The sequence below is a fragment of the Haemaphysalis longicornis genome, unplaced genomic scaffold (genome assembly GCF_048455015.1).
Source record: "Haemaphysalis longicornis isolate Haplotype H1 unplaced genomic scaffold, Haemaphysalis longicornis Haplotype H1 scaffold_7, whole genome shotgun sequence".
NCBI lineage: Eukaryota > Metazoa > Arthropoda > Arachnida > Ixodida > Ixodidae > Haemaphysalis > Haemaphysalis longicornis.
Window position 1 is genome coordinate 23,899,733 of NW_027526422.1, and position 25,034 is coordinate 23,924,766.

General features: G+C 47.5%; 1 protein-coding gene across 1 annotated transcript; it reads left to right on the top strand.

The window, feature by feature from the left end:
- Positions 1–197: 197 nt before the first annotated feature.
- Positions 198–17,747, top strand: LOC144146198 (high-affinity choline transporter 1-like). Its single transcript, XM_077678163.1, has 7 exons — positions 198–246; positions 810–958; positions 4,385–4,534; positions 9,449–9,578; positions 12,949–13,166; positions 15,469–15,670; positions 17,734–17,747. Exons 1-7 carry the CDS (start codon positions 198–200, stop codon positions 17,745–17,747), a joined length of 912 nt encoding a protein of 303 aa, XP_077534289.1.
- The last annotated feature ends 7,287 nt before the right edge of the window (positions 17,748–25,034 follow it).

Consider the following 25,034-nt stretch of genomic DNA (forward strand, 5'->3'; position numbering starts at 1 on the left):
ATATTTACCTTCAAATATAACACAGTACAGAAACACATCAATACTGAAAAAACACAAGGAAAGCACATGTTGATCAAAAATGTGCTACAAGTAACACCAGAAGAGCAACAGAAGGGAAGGAAAGATGGTGAAGTGAACAAAACAGATCATAAACAAAAAAAAACTCTCTCATCTGCACCTGTAATCAGGCCTACGGCATGATGAACGCTCAATATGCAGGTTCAGTCACCTACACGAATATCAAGCGTGAGAAAATTTCGATACTCGCTAGGGTTAACAATCCCAATTTCGAAGATAAAAAGCTTTACGTGTCGCAAACTTTCTCCAGTCATCCATAATCGCATTATTACGTAGCATGTGATTTCCTTTTGAGAAACCATAGCCCCTTTCTTTCAGAGAAGGATGGTTAAACCGGGAAGCTTTCTCCCAAGCAATCTGAGTGAAAGTCAGCCTTAATTCCAAAGTGCTTCAACAGTGTCGGAATGTCGCAGTCGGATGGACGTCGGCTTCATAACGCGAACGACCCAGGTTCAATTCCGACCACGGGTAGCGCCTTTTTGTTTTAAGGCGCTGGATGGGCCTATGTGGAAATCCATCATCTTATGCCGTCACATTCTGTAAAGTTGGCTTTCCTGCAGGGACCTTTCGCGTAAGGTAGCCATCATGGAGGCGATTGAATCTTCGATACAAAAACGAGGCTTTCATATGAAGAACTTCGCCTAATAAAGAGCTGTATGGCTATCTGGTGTCCGAGACTGTTCCACAGTAGAGCTAATTGCCTCACAAAAACTTCTTCCCTCTCCCCGCAGGTCACACGATGAAGACCGCCATCAGCCTGAATTTCACGACGTCCATCGTGCTCTCCTCGGCCATCATAGTCCTGTACACGACGCTGGGAGGCTACTATTCCGTTATATACACGGACGTCCTCCAGTTCAGCAACATCCTCGTCGGCCTCGTGAGTTGTGCTCTTTGGCCCCATCTCTTAAAAACTCCACCATTACACAATCAAGTAGCACTTCGTAAGGTACTGCAGTAGAACCTCAACAGCTGAATGAGAGTAAGCAGCATGTAAAACATAATTTTCCTTATCGTATCTATTTTAAGAAAACTGGCACCAACCCTGACACCTCTTCGTGTACGTCACATTTTATGTCGAGATGACGTGGCCATTGCTGGACAATTCGCGAAATACCTTGCTGTACCGTTTTAAGAACTCGTTTTTTCTCCTCACTCCAATAACATCTGGAATAAGCTGCCAAGTGGTGTAGCAGACTATACCTCGTACGCGCTTGTTAGCAAATGTGTGTCATACCTGCGATCTTATTGTGTGCGTGTGTTTGTGTAACGGTATAAGCGATGTGTTCTTAGTCTGTCATCTACATGTATTATGAATATCTCCACCACGATATATTGCCTTCTTGGCGCTGCGGGAAACAATAAATAAATATACAAACAAGCAAATAAATAAATAAATAAATAGTCATTCAATAAATAAATAAATGTATTTCCAGGAATGTATGGCCATAGCTGTACGTTTACACTGTGTGAGCGAGTTTTGTTTGCTCAACGAAAAGGCAATCATTCTGGACTGTTTTTCGTAGCTCCCAAGCGAGTTTATAATGCCAAAACACCTCCGTAGTCAACAGAGAAGGTAATGCTAATAAATGGTCACATAACTTCGTGTGGTCTTTTTTCCCCAATGCCGAGTTCACGGCGTGTCTTTGAAAGTCACGTCGACAAAAGACGCAAAATTCTAGAGCGCCCTCAATTTGGCAACAACGCTCTCCTAATTCTCGGTACTCCTTAAACTCGCGGTAATTATAATTAAGACTCTGGTACTAATTGGTATCAACGTTGCCGCTACAGGGACCCCTCGTTCGCTGCACCCATACCGAAACACGCGTCACAACACTTTTACAATCCGCGCCTTTATTTTTCTTTTTCATGGGAGCTATTTTTACACGTTTACGCTTTTATACTTTTTGACGACTACAAGATCTCCGAGAATCCAGAATATTCATTGAAGGCTCACAAAAGTTTTTTTTTTTCTGTGTACAGCTTTATTCTTTGTTAACGCAGGATTTCTTAAAAGGGTAGTTCATACTAGGGAAATGTGAATTTGCACTGCGGAAAGAGTTTCGTCCGGTTCAAGTGACGTTAAGGTTGCTCACAAACGTTAGCCAACAATTCTGCCAGGTGTTAACATCAAGTTGCTAAGACACGACCAATCGAGGAATTGACCTTTATAATTACTGCGTCAGTGTACATTTTCCCGATAATTAGCAAATGAGCGTGTGTACAAAGTACACCTTAGTGGTCAGGAGGAATGGAAACATGAAGGCATTTGGGTATCCGAGTACTGAAAAAATATATAAGGTAACCCGAATGAAACGCTTAGAGCGAATACAAACTCATCCAGCATAAATAGTTGAGAAGTAGACGGGCTCCGCATTTGGTAATTTCTACTGAAAGGTTCTTGGATTTTAAAGAGGCAAGAACGGTTGTTTTAAAAGGCGATGAACATAAGTGCAGATTACGAAATTGAAAACTATTATCATGATTTGAAGGTTGTATGTTTGTGCACCAAAACCTTCGTTGTGTACGTAATATACTGTCAAACTTTTTAAAACAATTTGTATACTCTTTCTGAGCTTATGACGTTTTAACCTTAGAACAAAATTCATCGGAGCATTCAACTACTTACCTGTTTTCCAGGCGAATGCCTAGCAATACTTATTTAACAACTTGTTTACCGTTACATCTTTTTACTTTTTTTTTCTCTCTGCTTTGGCTTCTTTGTTACTTTGGTTACTTTGGTTACTTTGTCTTTTGGTGCGAATTACTTCGACCAGCTTCTTTGTCTAACGGCGCGAGTTGGGCCAACAATCAGACTTGGCACTAGCCACAGCTATCGTAGAGTCATGGTTCGGCGCTGCTGGGGTGAACCTGTTCTACTCACGTGCCATAGCTTTCGCTTGTCACGGAGCATGCTATGTTCTACAACTTTTGTGTTTTCAATTCATAGTTTTGTCAATTTTGTGAAGCACACTGCCCGTCAAAGCTCCTGATTTCTGCCCAATCACCAAGTGTGTATGTGCCACGATGAAACGAACAACAGCAACTTCTTCTTTACCCGGGCAACATGCAGGGATAGCACAGTTGGTAAAGCGCTCGGCTCCTGCCGTGCAGACCCGGGTTGAAATACCACATTATGCCACGTGTCATTTTAAAGACGATAGTCTTCCTTGGTCTACTTAAACATGACAATTTCAGCCTGTCTATCTGTCCATCAATTCAGCAACCTGGCCAAAAGATAAAACCTTCTGGAATACGTTTATACAGGATAAACATTTCCAAACCACCGAATCTGGTTACATCCTTTATACTTCTAAACATTGCTGAGCAGAAGGAAAACACTCAGCGTATTTGAGGCAGAAAATCTATGTATAACTCATACCCAGGCAGTCTTCCTTTAATTGAACATAGATATACGCTTGATGTTTGCGAGAGCGAATAAAAAATACGCGTTGGAAGTAATACTTTGAGTCTTTGACCCAAATGTACAAGAAAAGCTCGCTCCCTCGCTTTTGCTTCGTGGCGGCATTTCACGTCCAATAAAAATGAAAGGTATCAATAGATGGCGCGCGGGTGGTGGAACGCGGGAAAAATGAATCGATTAGAGCAAACCTCCTCCGTGTTTATTGTGCGAGGACCAGAACGGGAGGCGAAGACCGTGAGAAATGGGCGGGAAATTGAGGCGTTTACGTGGCCGAGGCGGCAGGAGGCTTTCGTTTTTCACGGCATTTCCAGAGAAATGAGCAGACAGGCGACCAATTTTCCATTTACTTTTCACAGCGGTGGAAATTTTATTGAGTGGACAACAGCAACAACCACGGCGCTTTATTGCAGAAGGGGGAACTTGAGGATTTCACCCTTAAAAAAGCGTCTGCCTCACCTTTTCTGTATTATGTCGCGCAACCACATTCGCGCAACCACATCACGTTGCGAAAGGTGGAATAAAAGTTAGCTTGCGGTAGCCACTTGGGAGACGAGTGTAACGGCACGGGAGTGTAACATCTGCACGGCAACCACGAGGAATGCTAATTTTTGAAAACCTGTGGCGTAAAGTGTCGCTAGCCTGACTGTTAAAGTTATTCACCAAGAGACCAAAAAACAAAATCAAAGAAAGAGACGCTAACAAGATGTAGCAGTCAAGAAGTTGTTAATAAGTATCTCTAGGGAAGTCATAACGCTTTCGCCTCCACGCCACGTCGCCAGACTTAAAAGCCCCGATGAATGTTTTGTGTCTGCTTATCGCAATTTTCGCTCCCGATTTGAAATTTCCCCTGAAGTACTCATTTCACACGTCTATATTGTGCAGTGGATATGTGTGCCATTCATCCTGAACAACGACAACGTTGGTAAGATTGGCTCCCCCTATAATGACTGGATTGGCAAGATTGAAACGCAAGACCTGAGCCAAATTATCGACGTGTTCCTCATGACGGTGTTTGGTGGAATCCCGTGGCAGGTGAGTCTGTACACACTGGAGGTACTGCGGAAGCTGGCGTAAAGAGCCTATTTAACGCAGAATACTGGGCTAGTTGGCGATACGACTTCGACATGGTAAAAAGCGCACTAGACGGGGACAGAAACAGAAAACAGTGACACGGGACGCGCGCTAGCACTGTCTTTTTTTTTGGCCCCGTCTAGTGCGCTTTTCACCATGTCAAAGTAAAGAACATATTCACTTTGGCGAAGATGTCAGAGGCGGGGACCCAACGGAGACCAGCCTGGGTCGGATGATATGTAACGTAAGAATCAGCACGCAATCACGTGAGACATCTCGCTGGACCGCCAAGCAAAACAGGTGACGATCGTGGGTTGCTTTGGGGATCGCAGGGAAATGTAGTCAAAACGAGAAAAATCTCTACACTACTGGTGATTCAGGAGGCAGATTTCTGACACATGCGAAGTGTTAAACATAACTATATTTGTAACGAGGCTCTTCCCTCAAAATATTCTCTATGCCTATGCAATTACTGCATAGTTCGTAAAAATAGGTGTTGCAAGACTAACTCAGACCCCACATCAAGGTAGTTTGCAAACCATAGTACGCAGTAGTTATTTATTTATGTAAGAGTGGTCTCAGCTGCTTGACAGTGCCGTGCGGGACGTTCAATGTCTCCGCCCGGCCTAGACTGCTTCACTAGATATCATGTCGAAATAATGCGACATGCTCCTACTAAACCTTTCAATTGGTTCTTTTTCAAATGCATTTTATCCAGGAGAATTTCTGGTTGACGGCTACTTTTCAAATTTCCTGCATCCGACGGCATTGTTGCCAACATGACCGTAACTTATTCGTGACCGCCATAGTGTAGATTGAAAAACGTTACACGAACTCACAAAATCGGACAACCTGTCAGTAGACTGAGAGTGGAAAAGGAAGCGTACCCATGAACCTCTCCTATCAGTGGTGTGCCGTAAACAGAAAAACATGCAAGGTTGCAAAGTCGAGTGCATGTTTGCGCACTTGTGAAGTAAAGGTATATAACACTCACAATGTTAGCCCCTGGCCAAAGATTCTTGCAAAATAAGCGCTATATCACGAAAACTTGAACCTGGTGTGTCAGTACTAAGTAGACTAGTCTACTAAATTTACGTTATATAAAGGCGAAAGCCTGAAGTGCCCCATTCTGTAAAAAAAACGCCGTTATTGTGGTCGTCCCTCCAAGAGAACGACCACCATTGTTAAGGGTAAATAATCCCAAGACAACGTGTGAAGCGGCGGGATTTGAACCTTTGCCTCCACAGTAGTAGCCCGAAGCTCTACCGGCTGTGCTATCTCAAAAGTTGTTGTAGTGGTAGTTGTCGTCGTAGCACATGCCCATTGGGGGACTGGCCCGACACAGGAAAGTTTGAGGGGCTATTGTGGTGGATTCACAAAATTCACGCAGCTTTAAATTCGAAACCTAAGAGTTGTAAATAGCGCATGCCACGTGGCGCCTAAACGTGATGTCACGTGAGTAGAATACATGCACACCAGCAGCGCACAACCATGATTATAGTGTCGCCGTGGCGTGTTACAGTCTGCTCTCTGACGTAATTCGCGCAGTGAAGCCTATTCTACATGGTGCGAATTCACTTGCGAATGCGCACCTGTGGCGCTGCCGGCGCGGCAAAAGAATGTTTTTGTTGCTGCCAAAGCTTAGAAAACGGTTCGTTTTGCCGCATGAGCGGCGACGGAGTTGTGATATCTGCAGTAAATTCACAACATATAGAACGAGCTTGAAATGAAGAAATGAAAGCAAAAAAGCGACGCAAACACGGTTTAGCAGAAAAGAAGCCCGTCGAGTTAATTCATGCCAAAAGTCAAAGAAACGAAAGAGAAGGTAGAGCCCCAAATCGCTTTTAGTGGTAAAGAGCTTGTTAACAAGTATCGCCAAGCTTTGGTCTTTGAAGCAGATTAGGAGACTCGATTGCCGTGAGGTATTTCTTTGTATTCCCTTCTCAGCCATGGTCCAAAAATCGGTGACTTGTGTAAGCAGCGAGGCAGCCGGTGCTGTTCCCATTGTGTTGCAGTCGCATCGCCTTCACGACGTTGAAATCTTTTTATAGTAATATTTTTCTTGAAACAATCTCTGTGTCCTTCAGCGAACAGGACTGGCTAACTTGCTGGCTCATACTACATACGTGTATTAACAATACCTGCACATAACATCATGCTTGAGTTGCTTCCCGTAAAAAAAAAAAAAACGAGTAAAGCTGTTTCGTTCCTTTTTATACGAAGTAATGAGAAACGCTCTTCAGTTGCTCTCAAAAGACACATGTACAATTTAGACAACTCCGTTTTAGCCTGCCTAGTGAAGCTGGCATCTCTGACCATTACGGTTTCAAGGACCTTGTTGTCAGCTTCGGAAAACAATAGCACTGAAGACAATTGAAGACAATCGCCAAGGAAGACAATCGCCCTGAAACGACTAAAAACTCGATTACCAAGAAAGAAGAGCTCTAGGAACTCAACTCCGCGTTCCGTCTAACTCCTCCTTAGCGTGGCTTCTCGGCTTCGCTGGAGATGCCTGTAAAAATATTGTACCCGCTTATCTGCTTGCATCTTTATACTTTATCCAAATATCATCTTTCATTGCCAGAGGCGCGGGGGGTTACAGCATTGACACAAGCGAATCTTCATTTTTACAGCAAACCTGAACTTCTGCCACGTAACTTCTCCGCTCTCCGCGCTCCTCTCGTTCCTCTCGCGATGAGCTAAACAGAAGTTTCTTCAATGCAATTCAATTTTCCCGCCTTCAAACTGCTTGCGCGTCATATTTGGGACAGCGTGCGTCTTTACCTTTTGTTTATTTCTCTACCTAAAACTTCACGAGTGCGAGCTAGTTTCTTTTCGTGTTAATTGAACGTGTAGTCTTAAATAAAAGAACACAGGACCTCCAAATTAATTAGTTACATTCTGCCTCAACAATGCCTGAGGTTTCCTTTGCGTTAAATAATAGACATGAATGACTTAGGCCAGAAAATTTAGCTGTTTGTGATGGTTCTCCATACGTTATATTCTTCCTTTTGACCAATTGTTTCAGCTTTTGGCAGGGCGCCACAAGCGAGGGGCAAACAGACAGACCAAAATGTTCGTGTTTAATGATCCCAAGAAAAACTATCGTTTTTACAACTTGGGCCGAAGGTCCTGTTGGGGAATACGTATGTTGTTCAAATCGTTCATATTAAATCGCCATCGTTACGTTTTCTTTTGGGTATTTGGACGGATTTGTGCGGTTTAACCAGCGTAGCGCAGCTGTCAGAGCAAGTTTCTGTTTTCTTTTTGGTGTGTTTGGAGCCGCTCGCCATAGCGCGGGAAGGATATTTTCTTCTTGTTCTTGTTCTGCTTTTTTCTCGCCTCTCTTCGAAGTTGTTGGAACCGAGGAAGAATTTTTCGGGGTTTTTTTTTGTTTTGTTTTTTGAGTTAGTCGAGGACTGGCGTTTGAACTTCCATCAATAGGCTCCACTCCTACAGACGAGGCTCCCTTAGAGCAGGCTTCACGGCACTCTTTAGTGTGCTGCGAGGTAATACCCTATAGCAATTGAAAGGTAGTGTGAAGTTTGCTGCAATGCACAAAGACAAATTGGAAAAGCCAGATTTACAAAAACTGAGTCGCTGTTGGTGGTCTTACGACGGTACACCAAACAAAGCTTCACTGCTATGCGCAAACACAATGCATGCTAAAGAGAGAGAGAGAGAGGAACACGTTTTATTCCTGGCCGGGCTTAGTACGGAAGGTTGAGCCGCGGAAGCGCAGTTTTATAGGCCCGAGCCCTGTCGACCAGGGCGCACTGGGACTGGGCGTCCGAGCACGCGAGGGCAGACAGCCAGGAGTCGGGGGGTTGGGTAGGGGAAGAGGAAGCAGGGCGGGGCAGTGCCAGATGGCGTCGGGGGTGTCTTCGTAGTCCCCGCAGTGGGGACAAGCGGGGGTGGGAAAGAGGGATGGCGATATGTGGGTGAGGATGGATCGAGTGTGGAGGGAATGGGTTTGGATCTGTCTCCAGAGGGATGATTCAACGGGGGATAACGAGGGGTGAGGGGGTGGAAGGGTGGTGCGTGAAAGCCTGTGATCGAGGGTGATTTCGCGGAAGGTGAGAAGTGGCTCTAGGTGAGGCGGGGGATGTGAAGCGAGGAGGGGGCTGTGCTGAGGGGTCCGGGGTATCTTTGATACCCCGGACCCCTCCTCCGGCGATACCCTCGTCCGGGGTATCCCGGACCCCTCTCCGGAGATACCCTCGTCCGGGGTATCTTTGATACCCCGGACGCCTCCTCCGGCGGCGCGAAGGAGGCACACGAGGCGGACCGAGCTTTGCTCGGTCCGCCTCGTGTGCCTCCTCCGCGCCGCCAAAGCCAATATGGCCAAGAGTCCACAAAAGGGAGACGGTGCGTTCAGGAGGAGGATGGGAGCAGAGAACACTTATTCAGGGGCCAAATAAGCACTCTTGTATCAAAACAAAGGTGCTGCAGGGCCCTTTTTATTCAGTTTGAACCGTGACACGAATGGCGCGCGTAAAAGAGCTTCACAGACCACAAGCAAAACATCTGTGTGTCGTAGCCAAAGTCATAAAAACAAAACACCTTCCAAAGAAAGCGGAATCGCTGCCCTCTATAACTCTCATGGTATCTACTAAACTGCAACCACACTTTACTGGAAGAAATAAAACATTAAAAAAACTTAATCAGTTTGTTCCGTTTTCGAACTAACTAGAAATGAAGGCGTTGCTTTAGAACTGTAATAAGGTTTGCGCTTCGAGCATCGGTAACACCTGAAGGGCTTAGTCGAGGGGGTAGTGAGTAACGTGATTAACGGTTGTTACTTGGTTATCACGTACCCGTCCTTGGCAAATTCGTTGTTGTTTTTTTGTTTTTTTTTTGTTTTTTTTTTGGCAGGTGTATTTTCAACGAGTGCTCGGTGCCGACAGTATCTTCACTTCCAAAATGCTTTCATACATGGCTGCTTTTGGCTGCATGATTCTCGCAATTCCTCCGATCATCATTGGTGCGGCCAGCAAAAGCACAAGTAAGCCTGCACATTGTGTGTTCTAGGCAGAGAACTCGTACTCGTACTGTTAACACTTCCAGCAGCCTTGTCAGTACACAGACTAATCGAACAGACACTCGCGGTGCGAAACAAGTGTTTCCGAAGGCCCATCAGCTTTTTACGGCTGCAAAATGAATTCAAATCAGAAACTTGTAACTTGCACAAAGCTAGTAGCTTGCGCGTGTGTTAAGTCCCTGCGCACGATTTTCGAATGAATTTATGCATAACTGCATGCGCGTTAGTTTGCACCATGTTAGGTTTCACTTTAGAGCAAAATCTCAAACCGCTGATTGCTCAGAGCTCAAGAAATGTTTTCGCACAGGGTGTCCGGAGATAGCACATGTATAAGGTATGGAAGGCGTTGGTCACCAACGCTCAACTAATGACTCTTGTTCAAGAGACAATTTATCTGCTTTAGATTTGGTACGCCTGTCTCCGCATCCATGCTTGTTAATCTAGATTGATGAACACGAAAAGCGGCCCCGGCACTACCCAGGAGGAAAAAGGAAGTATCGAGGAATACGTGCCAATTCCCCTTGCCATCACGTCTGCGTTGACGGCCTCGTACAGTTCATGCATGATTTGAGGCTTTGTTGCACCCTCCCTTTGTGTAACTACTAAAAAGTGTTAGTCGAGTGTGTTTACGTCCGAGCAGTCAGGCATGACGTGGACGTGGAAACCATACTGCAGGCACTCTTGTGTGTGAAATGGCCGTGTGGGGAACAGCCGCAGTCACTAAGTGTCACGATGGCTTTTGTGGTGGAGCCCGAAAAAAGAAAACTCCCACGTAAGCGAGACCTCAACGTACGTCAGCAAACTTATCTCGATCTATCCGCTTGTCTTCACTACGGCTTCCTTCCCCAGGGGTATGCTTTCCACGTGTAGCTCCAATATAATTCAAGCTCATAAAATCGTGTTGTTTTTCTCGAGTACAGCGCCACTTTCGCCAACTCCATCCGCCGAAAGGAGCTGGTGTAGAAGTAGTTCCAGAGATTTGTGGTGCACTTAAACCCGGGTATAAGTAAGTTGCCAAAAATTCGCAATTTTTCGTTACATGCATGTTTTCGTCGTTACTTTCAGGTTTCGAGTTAAGGCTCGCGTAGTAGAAACAAAACCTAAGGACTAGACATCAGCCTCTGTGAACTCACCCTTCAAGGACCTATTTCACAATGAAAAATTGGGCCCATCTCCCCGCGAGGGGGACTCGAGTAAATGCGTCGCATAGGGGGTGGGTGTATTGCGTTAACGTTTAGTGTTTGGGGAGTTGGTGGTAGTGAATGCGTTGTATCATCAGCAGCTTCTTGACGTAGTTTGAATGAGTCAAGGATATAAGGCGCGTTCGTAGCCTCCCATTCTGTGTCGGCTTTGTGGCGCAGTGGGTAGAGCACCATGTACATTGCGTTCCGCCCGCAGGGTCGAGGGATCGAAACCAGGCGCCGGATAGTATTTTTTTTATATATAGTGTAGGGGGAGGGGTGCGGACTACGACTACGGACGTCAACGCGGGTGACAGCGTGAGTTACTGAAATGCTCAGCATTTAAAACTACGGAATTCCCGCCTGCTGTATTCCCACGAGCTTTGACCCAACACGGCCCTCCGTAGAAGAAAGGTCACTTACCCACGTGTCCACAAACGTAACTTAAGCATCACTTTTGCTTTTGAAACTTTTAGGTGCCTTGACACGTTTCAGGGACGAAACTTACGCTGAAAGAATGTCTTTTCGCGCATTTAATGCTCCTTTCCGTACTCAAATTTGGTGAGAGTGCTAGCTGGGATACTGTACAGGGTGGCGACGTTCTTTTTTCTCGCCTGTGGAGGCGGCATTTAAAATTGCGAGCCTGTCCTGGAAAGACAAACTTTTCGCTTTCTGGCACCAGAAATCGTCACCGGCGAACCGATACCACAGATAGCAGTGGAGCCGGGCGACTATACGCCGACAGGCAGGCCTAGCACCTAACTGACACGATGATGGTTTGATTTTATTGGCGCAAGGCCGTAATGGGCAAAGAACCTAACCGACACCGTTACCACACTTGGAAACACTAATTAGTTTGCGGTACTGGGAAATTAGTGCACTTCGCCAACCTATTTTCTAGAAAAGTGCAAAAAACAATTAATAAACAGCGTAGCGAATTTGTTACATCAAGGTTAACCATCGCAACGCCTTCGTTATACATAGAGGTCGCAAACACATGGGTTTCAATGGGGCTGGCAACGGAGAATTGGAAAACTTCGTTAAATACAGAAATTAGTTGCATAGAGCTTCGTTATAGTTAAACCTCGATGTAACGAACCTCTAGTAACGAATTCCTGGATATCGAAGAGGTGCCCTTTTGAGCATAAGTTTGATCCTTGAAACTCGTTTGGAAACAAAAAGCTGCGAAAGGCAAATGTGATAATTACGTTACGCTTGCGAATACGGGGGTAAGTGAACTTGGCTCTTTGGTGCAGGGCCTAAGCATGTGCGAAAGCAGCAACCGCAAATCACGCAGTTTTCTACTGAAAAATAAATCCTTGAAGGGTGAGTTCGCCTTCACTAATGTCTGGCATTTTGGTTTTGTTTGTGCTTCATTCATGCGAGGCTTTACTCGAAATCTGCATGCAACGAAAACCTGCATGTAACGAAAAATTGCGAGATTTTGTCAACTTCGTTACATCCAGGTTTAACTGTATCCAGTATTAATAGAATTTCTGTCAGATCCAGTCGTACGCGTTATAAGTAAATTAAATACGCAAGATGTATTGTTATATTTTTACTGGGCTTGTTGTGAGCTTATGGAGTGTTTTAAGGTATATCGTTAAAGTTATATAAGTGACCAATACGTTTTACTCAAAATAAGTTTTGGAGCAGTTTCATGCCCCTTCTGCAGGGACTGTTAGCAACTAAACATGAAACGGTCCGCACACAGGAGGTTTTGCAATACGCTAAAAACCGCAGTGGGGTGTTCGAATGAATAAACCCATAATTCAGGGATGGAGCCATGGCATGTTGGGGAAATATGGGCAGAGGTTAGGGGTTAATGATCGGTAAATTTCATGTTCTAGTGATAAGGTGAGCCTCCTTCACGAATCACCACAGTCCAAGCAACACGTCGTTGACATTATTCTTTGAGTACAGCCAATGCCGCAGAGATGTGACGCCATTAGGTGCACTATTTCAGTGCTGTTGTGCCCCTACAGAGAATTTATATCACCATTTCATTGTTAGTATATCATCTACAAAGGCAATTAAAATAAAGCAACTGCTTCTGGGCCGCTGAGGAAAGCAAACAAGAATCCGCCGCCCATCAGCTTCGCGGACGAAAAGATGCTGCGTGCATGCTCCGAAGTCCTTCGCGTGTTCCCCAGACTTCACAGCGACCAAATACGGGGGTCCCTTCAACCTGGCGGAAGACGACCGGGCCAACGTGCTTCCCTTGGCCATTCAGCACCTGACGCCCAACATGGTCTCGACGATCGGCGTGATCGCAATCACGGCCGCCGTGATGTCCTCCATGGACTCCTCCATGCTCAGCGCGTCATCCCTCGTCACGAGGAACATCTACCACTTCATCGTGAGGCCCGCGGTAAGTAGGACAGCCCGAGTAGGCTCCAAGACCTAAACTGCTCGCATAGTTGACGAGAAGATTGGAAGACTAGTAGGAGTTTCCCGCTTGCCTGTGCTACCCTTCTCGCATGAAGAGGAGCTTTGAATGGCTGCCTGAATCGGGTTGTTGGCCTTTCCACCTCCGCCTCGCGGAAAAACAGGGGCTCAACTGTCCGCGGTAGTCTCGTGCATATACAATAACAGGCACTGTGGAGACCCCCTAGTCGGTTAACGGTCAACAGAAGCGTTATGCTCACTTTGAAACTAAAACAAAAAGATTTCGTTACGAACGTAGCTGACTGGGTTATACCCAGGGCAAAAAAGTCTGACGAATGAAGGAGGCGGCGTGGGGACCCACACATGCGTTTCTATTAATTAAAGGAAGTATACACCTATTTCCTTCGGCCGCTTTAGATCCCAAGAGTCCCGCTCTGTGCGGTTCACGACAGAAGTTGTTTCAAGTTTGAACAGCGGTCAACGTATACCGAGGGCAACACCAGATCTAAGAAGGAAACGGGTCATCGGCGACACCACGCCATCTAGAATGTGTAACCGACGGTACACAGCGTGAAACTGCCCTCGTTCCACGGGCTTTATTCCAAAAATTCTGACCCTCCTTGTGCTACTACGCATGCCCTCGGCAGAAGCCTTCATTTCAAAAAATAAGCTCCCGAACATGGCCCAGTTTGACCAAGGTGGGCCTACTAGGAGAAGCATAGTGTGCAAGAAGCTGCTAGGTGAAAAATTGTCTATGAAAGCGGTAAGCAGGATGGGCCCAGACAAGAGGTGATTTAAATAAATCACTTAGAAACACTCGGCGTGTCCCCATAAAAATTGGCCTTGAATCTCCTCGTGTCACTGCAAATGTCGTCAAAACACGATATCTCTCTGCCTCGCACCCCCCCTTCACGCGCGCCAAATAACTGCCTCTCCTGTCTCAGCCGCCCACCTGCCATGCTGATCCCCTCCTTCCTCGGTCCTCCCATTGGAAGTTCGCGAAGTTCAATTTGGATACGATGATGATGATGTTTGATGATTGCTAATGGTATCCCCTTTGTAGCGGGCTGATGCCGTGTCATTTTACCCCCCAAAAAAAACTAATATACCTATGTTTTATACTGTTCGTTTAATACTAGCGCTGCTCTTAGGGCAGGCACAAAAACATTTCTTAAGGACAAAATACTTATTTTTTCTGCTACAGGTGGTAGCTGTCCTAGGCAGTATTTCCCTGTCTGCTTTTCAGCGACCAGTATTCTAATCTTTTTTTCGTCACCTCGACAGCCTTGAAGTTAACTCCCTCTGTGCTACCCTTCAATCCTAGGGCTTCTGGAAGCCGAATATTTCCCTCATGTACATTTGGATTAATACCCTCGCATTTTAACACCATGTGCCGCATAGTTTCTGTTTCTTTTGCGCAGACCACGCATGCCCCATCATTTTGTGTATACTTCCCGACAAAGCTCTTAGTTCGCCAGCAACTGGCTCTAGCCTAGAAAAGTAAAGCACTTCCCCTGGAATTATCGTACAAATTTTCCTTTATGACGTCCAGTTTCTCAGCCCTGTACATCTCTAACGACGTTTTAGCTTCCATTTTTTCCCTCCATTTATTCGTTTCTATCTGCCTTGCCTCTTTTTTGGTTACCTTGGCTGTCTTGGACTCTTCACTGTTCCTTCCGTATCTCACCGTTAGCCTTGTAGTCTTCCTTAGCCACTGCATGCCCATGCTTTCATGTACAGGTACCTAAAAACTTAGTTGTCCACCTACGTTGATCCATTCCTCTTAACCTTTTCTCAAAACATATTTTACTCTGAGCTTCTCGAACTTCAAACGACGCTCAGCCCATATCTCCCTGCGCTGCTTCGTTAGTTGTTTTTTCCATGCGTGCCTAAGCCCAAACGGCCTACCGTTCTCTCGTCCACTTCAAGGCCTGCTAGAGCGTCTGATTTTAAGTAAAGTACAGCATTCGCAAATGTGAGACCCGGAACCATTACTCCTTTCCGCTGGGGCCTTACTTTCCGTAGTTCCAGTGCGCCATCTGTTGCTACTGTTGAGATTTAGCGCTCGAGCCACGAAAACTTGGCTCGGGCACCAGCCTTCCTTGCATTTTGTGGTTAAAACAATATTGTCAACGGTTATGTATGTGTTCTCACAAAACTACAGCACACATCTACTTTTAAGCAAAAGAACAATGAAAACACCACATACACGGAAATAATTCATCGCTATCTATGCCGCGCCGTTCATCTCAAGTGGCGACCTCCTCTTCGCTGTCTCTGCTCAGGCGTCGGACGAGGAGGTTACCCTTATGCTCCGCGTCATGGTGGTGCTACTCGGCATGGCGGCCACAGTTATGGCACTGAGAGTCCAGTCCGTGTTCGCGTGGTGGACCCTGTCTTCCGACCTCGTCTACGTGCTTCTGTTCCCACAGTTCGTCGCCCTGTTCTACTTTCGGCACTACAGCAATGCATACGGCTCTTTCGCAGGTAAGGCCGTATAGTGAATGAGACGTCACAAACGCCGGAACTTTTCCGAGTGAAGTATGGAGCGCTTCTCACGAGGCTTTAAATTCTACTGGTCTGCCAAGCTTTCTAAAGTATGATGTGAGAATGCGTGAGCATCATTTCTGGCTGAGGAATGTCACTTAGTTTTGTGCTGATGAGTTTAGTGTTGGTGTGTGCATGACGTCGAAAAACACTCCGGATGACCAACCGGGCACTTGCCCATCTTTTATCCGATCTTTATACGCACAATTTCTACTTAAACTAGTCTTCCAGCATCAACGAAGACGGTGAAGACGCTGATGTAGACGCTGCCTCTGTTGCTGTTGCGTTTCAACTCCTCAGACACTTCCCGGCGAAGGATAGTTTATGCCCTTAGTGCATCGCCATTTATTCATTTATCCGTGAAGGAGCGGCGGCCAAGCCGGTGCTTAACTCCATGTTTTAAGTTTTAATCCCCCGTGAGGAAAAATTTTGTTGACAAGTTCCGCCCACGCTGTTACGTCACACGTCATCATCATCATCATCATCATCATTATATTTAATTGCACAGCAGGACGAAGGATTGTCTCATTGGCTTTCAACAGTTCCTATCCTGCAGTGCCTGAGTCCGATTTCCTTATAGTCATAACTATATTTAACAAAACCTGATGTAACGAATTTCCCCATCTAACGAACAAATTTCAATTCCCGCAAAGGTGCCTATACGGCTCAATGCTTTAATGAACTTGCTCTAACGAAATAGGTTTAACGTTATTCCCTATTTAGCAAAGTAATTTGAGAAGCAGGCACATTTAAAAATGGAGCAGTTTAGACTGTGTTTTGGCAGAACGCCAGGAAAATTATTGGGCCACGTCAGAAAAAAACGAGGCATCTAGTTGAGTCTTTACGAAGCTTTGCGAGATAACTTCAGCAGTCTTCGTTTTCAATCAGTGATACTGATGGCGCCGGCGGGGGTGGCGGCGCTTGCTTTATATGAGCACCGGCGCAAACGCCGACACAACGGAGGCTTTAAAGCACGAAGAAATTTCGTACTTACTTTTCGGAGCACAAGAGGTGTCACAGGATTCTGACCACCCAGAAACCGATGCAGCTCCTGTGTCCTCTCCAGGCCAGGTGATGGTCTCTATTGACTCGCCAAGGCGCTTTGCTTGGGCTCCCGTAAGCACCGAAAACGCGTTGAACGCGCTGGCGTGCTACGAAATGTCGGTCCGCCCAATGCCAACGAAGCGCACGCAGGCCAGAATCACAGTATTTTTTGCCATAAAATAAATTCGTTTCTCCCAGAGCCCCTAGCGTTTTATTGGTCATTTCACCGCGGACCTCTAACGTATTTGTAAAGCATCGGCAGGTGAGCGCCGTGACCGCCGAAATTACGATGGCATTGTAGCTGCTGAGATGCCCCTCCCTTTAGACACCGAATTTATGAAATCAACTGCTTTTGAAATGCCAGTGCCGACTTTACGAAGTTCTCGGTTTAACGAAATAATTCGCCGTTCCCAGTGGCTTCGTTAAATCGGGTTTTAACTGTATTTCATCCATCCATCATCATACCTTCCCATTCCTCTAGATCCACCTATCGGTATCCTCTCGTTTACCCAGGTGGTCCACCGGTTGTCCTTTCGTCTCGCCACCTGTCCAGCCCAAGTCTATTTCTTTTCCTTGGTTAGGACTATCATATCTTCTACTGGAGTGTGTTCCCTGATCCAAAAAGCTCTGAGCGTTACTTCCATGATCCTTCGTTACATGGCCCATTGAGCCGACTTATGTTTTCTTTTCAAGTTTTCAGTAAGGCGCCAAGTTTCCGCTCCTAATAGCACTGGACGGAACCAGACTGGTGATGATGATGATTAGGACGACGATGACGACTACGACTACGATGTGGATGATGATCAGTAGCACTGCTAAGCTTCCCCACTAAAGAGAGCTCGCGCGTTGAATATTGCCAAGTAATCCCAGAGGCGGCCTGTTCGGGCCCAGAGATTCTTAGCACCCTCTGCTGTATCGCTGGCCTGACCACCTATGTGGTCACGTGCTCTGCTTTACAGCTGCTGGGAACTGAGGGCCGAAAGCGGCATTCATCAGTCACGGGAGGTGGGAGCCAACTACTACTACACCAGGGTGGCCAGATCCTTCTGTAATAAGGGAAGGCTGTTTGTGTCCCTAAAAGGTTCCCCAGCGGGGCTGCGCCTGTCTAGTTTTCACTCTCAGGTATCTGGGGTGGTGTTTATGTCCAGCCAGCACTCCATGCATAGGCGCATTCGGGATCTCGCTACCTGAGCCAAGCAAAGCGTAAGCTGCGCTTTACGAATTAAATATTAAAAATACGGGTCCTGCTTTACAACGCTTTCTTCTTAGTAGTTTCGATTTAGCTCTTCTGTCAATCTTCTGGTTCTGACTGCTTCCTTTTGTTTCTCGGACCCCTGAAACCTTGTAAAATTTAAATCCACACAATTCTTGGTAATATCACCAGAACAAAGCACAATTGTCAACTCTAATTGCACGGTGTTCAAGGAAATTGCATTGCGGCAAAGTAAACGTCAACACTCTGCACCTAAAGAAACGGGAGATGACGGAGGTAGACTTCGCGTCTGTGGAAAGACCTACCTACCAGCCACTTACTCGCCTCGGTTTCATACGTCGGAGGGTGGTACACCTGTCACAGCGCAATTTAAATTTGCTAATTATTGCTGTGGAAAGACACTCGCACACCACCTTGCGGCCGAGATGGCATGAAGACTAGGGCCGCATCCGTGTATTCATGGCTCGCAGTCTTTGCGGCAAGATGAAGTCCCGGCAAATATCACAACGAGAACTGCACGCGGTACACACAAAATATTACTGTGACTCCTGAACTAACCGAAACGTTTTGATGAGATTACCTTTGTTCTTTACAAAACGTGCCCAGGTAAGCACAGGTTTATTGTAAAGCAGAACCTGCGTAATATAATGGGAGGAAGCTAGAAGAACCTACGGTGAGCTATACAACTGAGATTACAAGAGATGTTTGGTCATTAACCGACATTGGTGCGGTTTGTGTACGTGGACAGGTGACTCTAGACAATGTCAAAACAGGATATAATCAGTGTCGACACAAGGGGGAGGATATGGGGAAGTTCAAGAAAAAAAAGCCGCCCGCATCTTCCCACAGGGGGAACTCGAGTAAATGCGTCGCATCTACTCGAGTCAAGCAAAGCGTCACGTCAAGCGAAAGCCAAGCAAAGACGCCCTTGACTGAATTCCGAACGCGTGCTCCGCCGCTTATATACGTTGAGGGGACTGCGTAAGCCGGTCCCAGTCGACGACGTCGGCGTACTTGTAAAGCAGCGTGGACTCTAGGTGTTTGAGCCAAGAGCGGATGTTGCTTCGCCGGAGAACGGCACACCGGTTATATGCGCAGCGCGCCCGAAGGAGAGGAAACCGCGGAAGAGAGAGTACTGCACATGCGCCAGCCCCAGCGCGTCTGCCGCGGCTATGACGCAACGTGCCGCGGCTATTACGCAACACAATCCAACACAATCCACTTTAATCCAATCCGATCCAATCCGAATCCAATCCAATCCAAGTCAAGCCAAGCCAAGCCAATCCAATCCATGCCAATCCAATCGAATCCAATCCAATGCCCCTCGCGAGAGAGTGTTCGAATCCAATCCAATGCCCCTCGCGTGAGTGTTCGCTTTCGCCTCGACTCGACGCGCATGCGCAGTGAGCGTGCGGACTACGGACGCCAACACGGGTGACATCGTGAGTTACTTAAATGCTCTGCATTTAAAAATGGGGTAGTTCCCTCTTCCATAGGAACCCGTAAAACACGAAAGTTAAATGTGCCTTCACAGGAGCAGTTGAATGTTTATTGTGCATCGATATGAACTTGCACGTCGCTATTTATATTTCGTCGGTATGACACCGTTAGACGCATCAACGTTAGACACTGGATTGCTCGCCTAGGAGCATTGCGTAAATCCGACTGAAACTACAGGCACTCGCAAACCGTCAGTGCGAACAAAACCAAACGGCTTGTCAGCGAATCGTTTGATGAACACACGGTCCGCTGCAATGGAAGGAGCAGCGGACCGTGTCACGAGCGCGACATCCGCAATTCAGCTTCTACGCACCTTACGCTGCGCGTCCCCCTACACGTAGGCGCTGGCATCGAGGCGCCAACTGTCGGCACTCATCAGCGTCATGATGCACTACTTGCTTCACCTCTCCTAGATGGCAGCACCATCTGAAAGAAAGTCCGGCGCGTGTTTGTCGAGCCATCTGGTGGTGCCATCTAGCAGGACAGCCGGTAAACAAGGCGCAGCAGTCCACTGCAGACTGAGCGGCGCACCTGAAGTTCACTCGAAGACCCGTCCTTGTGACTCGTGGTAGACGTCATGAAAACGATTTGGCGGGAGAATCAAATCAATTATTTCTCGGCGAACAAAGCATCGTTTGCTGCCGGACAAGCGCTGGGGGTACCCCAACAGACTTGTATTTTGTCTGCCTGGCCCATTTAAAGTCAGCACGTTAGAAAAAAAATGCCCCGTTCGCGCGTTCTGCCCTCCCGCTTACAATTCCTCGTCACGGGACCACAACTTGAATGTGGGGGCTTCGGTTACACCCGGTGCTCGCCACGCACCAACACCGAGATCGCTCCCGGTGTCCCGTGAGGTGTGGAGAATGCCCCGTTCGCGCGTTCTGCCCTCCCGCTTACAATTCCTCGTCACGGGACCACAACTTGAGTGTGGGGGCTACGGTTACACCCGGTGCTCGCCACGCACCAACACCGAGATTGCTCCCGGTGTCCCGTGGGGTGTGGAGACGCCATGTACGTGTCACGTACACAGTGCACCGCCGCAAGTGCGGTGTACCACGCCTGTCTGCATAGGCGAGCGTAGCTCAGCCCATGCGTCCGGCGTCGGTAGAAGCAAAGCCCAGTGCGGCAGAAGCGTGGCTCGGCGGCCAGCCGCGGTTCTCCGGAAGTTCGTTGCCATGGAGACGGTGCTCACGTGGCACCTGGGAGATGCGACCGCATTAAGGCCGGCTCCATCTCCGCCATGGTCAGCGAACTCCACACATCTGGCGAGTGGCGACGAGACGATGGCAGCCCAACTCGGAAGCAGGCTCACCCGGTGTCTTGGAGGTACGACGATTGGCAGCAGTGATGACTGGGTCGTCGAGGGCGCAGCCTCGGACCCTGCATCAGCTGCCGCCGACGTCGACGCGCCGTCGTCGACCTCGCGCTGTTTCCTACACCAAGGCGGCGCTGCCGCCAAGCGAGGCCTCCAGCGTTTCCTGCACCAGCTTGGCGCAGTCGCTGGACGCCTGAATTCCACGAAATTCTCGAGGAACCAGTCGGCCATCATATCGTCGAGGCACGGGCAGAGGATCGGAACGCCTTGTTCCGACATCGTGACGACGTGCCCGCACTCGCGGCAGATGGGAGGCTCCACGGCCGGCTGCGGCCAAGCTTCGGCCTGGCTGGGCCCAGCCATGGCTGCCCCCTTGGCTGCCCAAGGGGGCGAAAGTCCGCCGAGGAGACACTGGATGTGGGTGTTGTGTCCAACACGCACACACACCAGTGCCCAAACGACGCGCTCCGGGGAATGCGCAGAGCTCAGGCTCCAAGGACTCGAAGGCACCACGAACACGACGGACTACCCACAATGGGCACTATGTTACGGTTGTTGGACCCTTATATATATAGCATAATGTTGGGGTGGAAGGACGATGTGTTTTTTGTAATGTGTGACAGGGGGTTGACACTAATGCGTAAGAAAGACGTGCTGTGGACTAGGCAAAATTGCACGCTGCTCGAGGACACGTTACGTGAGAGGTTGGGCGGGCGATGTGGTGTGGGTGAGGGGCAACAACCGCTGGGCCACCTGTCTCGCGCAGTGGGTACCACAGAATTAAAAACGATGATCATGATATGCTGGCATGATGGTTATGATGATGATTGGATTTTTATGGCGCAAGGGGGATGGAAAACGAATCAGGGGAACAGCATGGACCCGGTGGAGAGACCCCCTACAGAAGTTTGCGGACATAGAATGGACTTCGAAATGCTGCAGCAGGATCAATTGGGAGTTGCACTGCCGCCACAAAATTTGTGCAAGCAGAAATCCCTACCCAGTCAAACCCGGTTGAAGCAGTTCACGCATGCTGCGGTGACATTGATCTGCGCGGCAGTCACAGGGTTCGGGACGATTATGCACTGGGCGAGTTTCGAACATTGAAGTCGCCTGCCTGCAGATCCATTGGTCGGAGACTTTGGTAGTGTTTTGACGGTGGGGGGCCTTAAGACAGTCATTGATGGTGATGATGATGATCATGATGATGATTTTGTGGTGCTAGAAACCAGTTGTTTTTTTCGGCGTTGAAAACGGAGAGGTTTTTTAAACAGAGTAGCTGCTTAGCAAATCATTATTTTTCGTGTCCACAGCTAAAAATACCAAGAAATTGCCCAGCGCACGCACGTGAGCGCAGGCCTTGTGGCGACCGCAAAGCCGTTAACAAAACCAAGAAAATGCCTAGCGCTCGCGTGTGCACGCCTCACGATGACCGTCCAGTGGCCCTGCATGCGCACGTTTGTCAAGACAAGAAAACTCACTTGGGGAGATCGGCCAAGATTGCGGCGTCCACCCGGCAGTTAAAAAATTAGTTGTCGCTTAGCTCTGCTATGCCAGGATATACGTAGCGTGAGCTAAGGTTCAGCAATCCAGTCAAATCCAGTCCAATTCAGTCTAATCCAGTCCACTCCTGTCCAGTCATTGCTCCCCGCGCATGCTCAGCACGGCTGTTCACGACTCACGCGAAACGGCCATCAAGCGGCTCCGGTGCAGCGTCAGACTTGGCTACTTCGCAATTGAGGCGCACACCTGGGCCCGCGCCGGCGCCAGTGCGTCTGCCGCGGCTATGACGCAACACAATCCAACACAATCCACTTTAATCCAATTCAATCCAAATCCAATCCAAGCCAATCCAATTCAATCCAATGTCCCTCGCGCTTGCACGGAACGGCCCTTCACGGCACACGCGAAACTGCTCAACCTCGGCCAGTGTAGCTTACGCTACAAAAACAACCAAGAAAATTTCGAGCGCTCGCGTGTGCGCGCCTCACGACGACCGCCCAGCGTGTCCGGCCCGTGCTTGCAAGCCAACGATACCCAATTAAGGGCAGATTGGTCAAGATTGGCCAAAAAAAGAAAACCACAGCGTTCGCCGTAATGGTGGCATCGCTTGCTCGGAACGAGAAACACAGGTCATAGCGTACGCCCCTCCCAGGTGATGTCCAATGATTATCACTTTGAAAAAAGAAAATGAAGGAAGCTCACACCTGTAGCAACAATGATGGAGTGAAGGTCGTTGCGGCAGCAAAGAAGAGGCAAATCTGCTGCAGTCGTAGACTTCGTGAAGGTTGCGTACAGCTTCCCTAACTCCAAGTCTTACGCGTTAGTGTGAGCCTCCTTCATTTTTATCGTAACTATGCCAAGATAAATTGTACGCAAATTAATTCATAACTAATTCTAAGGAAGTCATGTGTGAGTGCCTTTATTCGATCGATATAGTGTAACGTTCCCGTACATATACAGTACAATCTCGATAAACGGAAATCGCTAGAACGGAACTGCCGCTTAAACAGAACAGTAGCCTGTAAGTTGGTTGGTTTTGTATTCATGTAACGTAAAAAAGCTCTCGGTAATCGGAACTAAACTTGCCGCGTCACCTTGTAAACGGAACCAGAACTGGAACTTCGTGCGAAACCCATTGGCATGAGAATCAGCTTTTTACGGTTCCGGCTGTTTCGTTTTTTTTTTTTTTTTTTTTTTTTTCTTCCTCCACGTTTTTTTTTTTTTAGACTCGTTGGCCTCGTAAGCCTCGTCTCGTCAGTGGTCAGCCGTGTTAGCGCAACGAATGCAACATCGCAGTTCTTGTTCCAGTACTTGTTCTTGTTCCAGTTCTTGTTCCAGTTCTTGTTCAGGTTCTTGTTTCATACGGTATCGACTCAAGACTCTGAGGTTACAGGGTTCAGCTCCTGCCGCCCCGTTCGTGCCATCGTGGTGCTATTCGCGCTTCATTACCGCGTTGCCGTCTTCTAAATTCGGTGGCTCGTAAGCACGCGCGAAGTTGAGCCTTCTATAGCCTACGTGAAGATGCAGTTGCAAGGACAAATAATGGATGCGTCTTGTAGTGCTCGACGACTCATTTTTGCCAAATTAACTTTGTCAATGCTGTACCTAAACCCCTTGTTTTCTTGGTTTCTGAAAAAAAAAAACTATCAGCTACATTCACCTTCTAGTTTCTAGAGTTCCATGAAATGGCATTAAGAGTGTGTACGCACATTAAGAGTGTGTACGAAAGAAGCGCGTAGACTAAGGTTACAAATTGATTCAGACCCCAGCGGGGTTCTTCGACGTGCGCTTGAAATCTTCTGCTGCACACGGGCGTTCTTGATGGCCTGTAGGAGATTAAAAAAATCACGGGAGCTTAAGTCTGTTTACGTGCTTTGCTCCCCTAACGCGTCTTAATTCTAGTGCGGGAGACTAAATGGTCAGTTGACTGCCTTTTCTCGCTTTTGCTCATTACGCAGTTCGACCTCAATTTTACGAAACGCGGATCTTGTGCATTTGATTAATTAACGAACAAAATCGCGATTCCCAGCGTAGTTCCCCGTATGCTTTTCTAGACGTTTTCTAGATGTTTCTCATAGATGCTTTCCAGATCTAACGACGGGCCCGTCCCAATGAAAAAGTTCGCAGGTCCTACTGAGTTTGGGAAATCCAAGTTCCGCTGTACAGCTTATTTGAGTGAAGATGGCGTTAAATGTGGTGAGTTATTCCGACGAGCCAAGCCAATGTTGAAAACGAATAAAATTCGCATTTTGTTTTCATGGCCCCAGTAACAGACTTTTATTTTCACGGCGACTTTTATTTTCACGGCGGACCCTGTCCTGCGCTAGGTTAATTGTGACCAAAACTGCGTGCGTCTATCGGGTCGTGTCGACAAAGAATAATCGCACACGCTCGCTCTAGAGACAGCATGCAATGCTGAGTAGGTCTAAATTTATTGTAGGTATCTTGAAAAAAAAACAAAAATCCGCTAAAATTCTAGACGCCTCTAAAATTACGGCCAGTTTCATTTACCTCTAGTAATTGCTTAGTTCACGCTGACCTTGTAAGCGTTAGTAAATACGCGGCCGACTACGGGGAGCATGGTGACAGAAAAGGACTGTGTACTTCTTCTTTTAACTGCGAAGCTGTTAGAAAATCGTAATTTTCCGTGTCCGCAGTTAAAAATATCGAGAAGTTGCCGAGCGCGCGCACGCGACCGCGGCGACCACCCGACATTTAAGAAAACCGAG